Source organism: Pinus tabuliformis, chromosome X (genome assembly GCF_031772625.1).
Source record: "Pinus tabuliformis cultivar Carrire ecotype Pingquan chromosome X, CPIR1, whole genome shotgun sequence".
Lineage (NCBI taxonomy): Eukaryota > Viridiplantae > Streptophyta > Pinopsida > Pinales > Pinaceae > Pinus > Pinus tabuliformis.
This window is the reverse complement of record NC_142308.1, coordinates 1,309,125,523-1,309,129,691: the sequence shown is the minus strand read 5'-3', so window position 1 is coordinate 1,309,129,691 and position 4,169 is coordinate 1,309,125,523. Positions and strand designations below refer to the sequence as shown.

Here is a 4,169-nt window from a genome sequence, read left to right as displayed (position 1 = left end):
TTTATGAGGGACCCATGAAAGTCGTGAATGGAAGAAGAGGACAAAGCTCGACCCTCCACAAATTTTCTTTGGGGGCGGCATGGCCCGCATGGGTTGGTTGCGATAGGCATGCTCCAAGGGGATGATCATAGAGTGCCCTTCTCACCAAGTGAAGGGATCTCAGGTCATCACTGAACCTCGGGATAGGAATATATCGATGAAGCAATCCCCAGGGGTTGTTCTGGGATTTGCAGTTATGAAGAGGCCTGCATATAAAAAGCATGTATCCTTCCCAAGGATTTTTTAACTATTATTTCCCTCTCTAATCTAGAGAAAAAGAAAGGCAGAAATGGAAAAAGAATCATTTCCTATATATTTTTTGCATTAACAATCATATATTAATTTGCTGAAGTATGTGGTTCGTCATTCCACGAGAATTAATGTGTGGCAAGTGGAGACATCTGTCAATGTCAATCATGGTGAGAACATCTTTGCCTTAGCACTAAATTACTTTTGAGCTCTGAACTTATGCACCTCAGATAAAATAAAAATAAAAAATTAATATCTCAGTGGGCACAAGTATGCACATCATCATCCTTCATTCTTTTTTTATCACATCAAGAGAAGTAAAATGCATTCTGCATCCTCAGTGTCTATAAATCTAAGTAAAATGGAGATGGGGTGGGGATTACGTGATCCATGAATTCTTTCTGTGCAAAGGTGCATTGAATCTAAAGTGTGAATTGGGAGAGCATTCGATATGGACACTGGCCAAAACCCATCTAAACCCAGGTATGAGATATAACCTTGAGGTTCCGGAGCCCGAGAAAGCTTAGTATGGTAGACATATCAACTAATGGAACTCCAGATGCATCTGATATGGATTTAGATGGTTCGAGCTAGTGAGATAGTGAAATCCAGACAGCAATGGATAGCACTGAGATGAACCAGTTTTTACCAAGGCCCCTTGTCAACACATGATTATCACCAATACATAATTATCCTCGAGCAAATGGCCGAAAAATCAGTTAAATCCATACATCTCAGGAATGCATTTGGAATAGAAATATGCATGCGTTTGGAATAGAAATATGCATAATTGAGAGGGCCATGGGTTAATACCTTTTCCGCGACGATGCGATCTCCAACATCGAAGGTTGGATACATGGAGAGGGAAGGAATGTGTCTGGGTTCTGCCACAAACGACCTGAAAATCAGGGATATAGCAACGGCCGTTGCAAGGGTCTTTGCATCATCTGAGCTTATATGAGCCCACCCAGGCAGCCAACTCAATCTCTCACTACTACTCTTCTGCTCAACAGTCTCCGACCGTTTCTCTGTTTCCTTTCCCAGTAGGGCATTGTCTTCCCCTCCTCCGTCCCCTTGATCGTCGTTGCTCAAACCCTGGAAAAGAGGTGATGACTTAGGCATGGACATGGAGGCTCCCCCCATCGAAGAAAACCCCATAGATCCAGTCCAGGTAGGCGACGCTGTTGGGGTTTTGGTGAACGAATTCAGAGATACCGGAGGAGGGCTCTGAGAGCACAAGTCTGGAACAAGTATTTTCCCCAACGACGCACGCCATTCTTCGGTATTCTGCTTCTTCCATGATGGACAATACTCACGCTTGCGCTCCCTCAATGCTGCCACGGCCTTCTTCGCCCATAAACCCTGACAGGGACTGTTCTTCTCATACACGGCCTCGGCCTTCTTCGCCCAGAAACCCTGACAGGGTCTTTTCTTCTCATATGACGACGATGATAATATCTTTCCAGCGTTCTGTGAGAGTTTGCAAGCTCCAGCAACAGCAGCAGCGAACGCTAAAGGGCAGGTGACTGTGCATGATAAAGCCATTTGTATAATTTCCAAATCCAGCGAAGTAAACGATGCAGCTCTCTGTCTAGGTTTAACAAGAAGCCAGCGAAAGCAGCATGATTGAATATTACAGAAGGGTATGGGATCTGCAGCGGAATCAGAGAGATTATGAGCAGAGAAAGAGCGCCGAACTCTCTCCCAACCTGGGAAGTAAGAAGAGTAGTGGGAAATTATATTCTAATAGATCGATGGATGTGTGCTGCCAGAATCTTTCACGTCTCGTTCCCTCCATTGTATATTCAGCAGTGTATTAATTTCTTATCAATTTCAAACTTTGACCTCGCCTTTTTGTGCGTGACAGGGGAATATTTTAATTGGCATTTGAGATAAATATTCAGGCAGCTGGTCTGAATCCCAAATTTTAGGTTTAGTTTATGGTTTGCGTCTTGGCATGCGCTTTGACTTGTGAACATCGTGCATCTACTACATGGATCCCCAGTCTCAGCTTTAGTTTTTATGGTTTGCATGGCCTTTGACTCCGGCAATCATCCCTCTGCTTTGATCCTATTTCCAATATTTCCAACCCTATTGAAACATAAATGCAGTCTGACATGCTTGGGAATAGCAGTTGACTTTGGCATGTTAGCAGCAAGGCAACTGCCATTCCCCTTACATGCCAAATGCATTTATGTTTCAATAAGGTTGGAAATAGGAACTGCCCGCCTTTGAAAGATCTATTCGTGACTTTTAAGGAAAAAAAAATGACTAGTTGGTGGCGGTGGTGTCTGTATAACAAGAAAATCTAGTTCCATCATGGAAGAAGCAAAATATGGATTTAGTTCTGTTCCAACGATGGGTTTGGTTTTAGTTCTGTAATATGAAATTAATCGTTGGATTCCAACGAGGTGGGCAATATGGGTTTAGTTTTGTAACATGAAAGTGTTTAATCGTTGAAAATTCTATAATTGAGTTAATTTATATTAAGATCTTAATAATCGGTAGAGTAGTTACTTTGGGTAGGTTTAGTTTTCATTCAGTTTTATATTTAGATAGTATTTTATTAGTTGGGAAAATGAATTCTAGTTAATTGAAGAATATATAAATTAGATTTTAATTAAAATTATGAAAATCATTTTTTTATTTTTTTTTATTTTAATTATATTTTCATATGAAAGTTACTAATTACCTTGTTAAAATAAATTCTAGTTAATTGAAGAATATCTAAATTAGATTTTAATTAAAAATTATCATTAATATTGTGGGATTTTTTTTTAATTATATTTTCACATGAAAGTCGTTTTAATCGAGATTATCTTGTTAAAAAGTATTAGGTGAACTATATAATTTAATGTTCAAATTTCCATAAACTTAGCTATATATATATTCTCATAAAATAATATATTAATTTATTAAAAGAAGTTAAAATATTTTTTTTTAAGATATTATGTTTGTTTTGTTAAGGAATATAGTAAACATTTTTATGAGTATTAGGTTGAATACAACTTGAGTGGGCCTAATAGTTAAGAACATTTGTTTCCTCCTCAGAAGTCACAGGTTCAAAACTGGAGGTGAAGAGTTGTATATCTTCGTGCAGTCAAATCATTATGCGGAGGTGGGTCCCTTGTCTCACAAAAAAGGGGGTCTCATACACCAATTTGGTGTCTGGTTTGGCCGTGACCTTAAAATTGGATAATAATAATAATAATTAACAGTCTAAATCTAGCCCCAAGAGTTAGCTCAATCGGTCAAATCAAGTGCCTCACCAATGGGAGGTCACAGGGTCGAATCCCAAAAGCTCTTGGGGTTAGGTCAGTAAATAGGCCGAGGGGTGTTGATTCCTTCGGGTGCGTCCACTCAGTGTTGAACAACCCTGGATGTAGCAGCTACCCACTGACCCGGGTATCCGTGAACCAGAAGTGAAAAAAAAATTAACAGTCTAAATCTATCTTAATTCCTGATCTACCAAGCCTATGTTGGCATTATGGTACAGGTTTGGAGCTATGGCACAGGTGTTGTCCTTGATGGCAACTCTATCTAGTGACAGATCTCAGTTCAGGCTTTCTGGAATGAAGAAAAAGTCATATACGCAGGCTCATCTTGACAAAGTCGAGTATACACGCGGGTTAGACATTTCGAAGGTGCGTATGCGTATACACGCATTTTCATGCAAAGAAAAGCACATATATGTTGGAAAACTTACCTTTGGTCCGTGGTAGTTAGTCCTTGGTATTTGAACCTATGGTTTTGGACCATGGTATCTCGTCAGAAGGGTTGATCCCAAAGTATTGGGCCCGTGGTATTGTGTTATTATGGTTTTGGACCGTGGTATTGAGAAAGGCCCAAGACTATAAAAGAGGAAGGAGATCATTTGGCAA

The 4,169-nt window shown here is 39.8% G+C and overlaps 1 protein-coding gene across 1 annotated transcript; it reads right to left on the bottom strand.

Annotated features, from left to right (window-relative positions):
• Positions 1 to 963: 963 nt before the first annotated feature.
• On the bottom strand, positions 964 to 1,906 carry LOC149144898 (uncharacterized). The gene has a single exon (XM_089452302.1). It carries the CDS (start codon positions 1,831 to 1,833, stop codon positions 964 to 966), a length of 870 nt encoding a protein of 289 aa, XP_089308428.1. The 5' UTR covers positions 1,834 to 1,906.
• Positions 1,907 to 4,169: the final 2,263 nt, after the last annotated feature.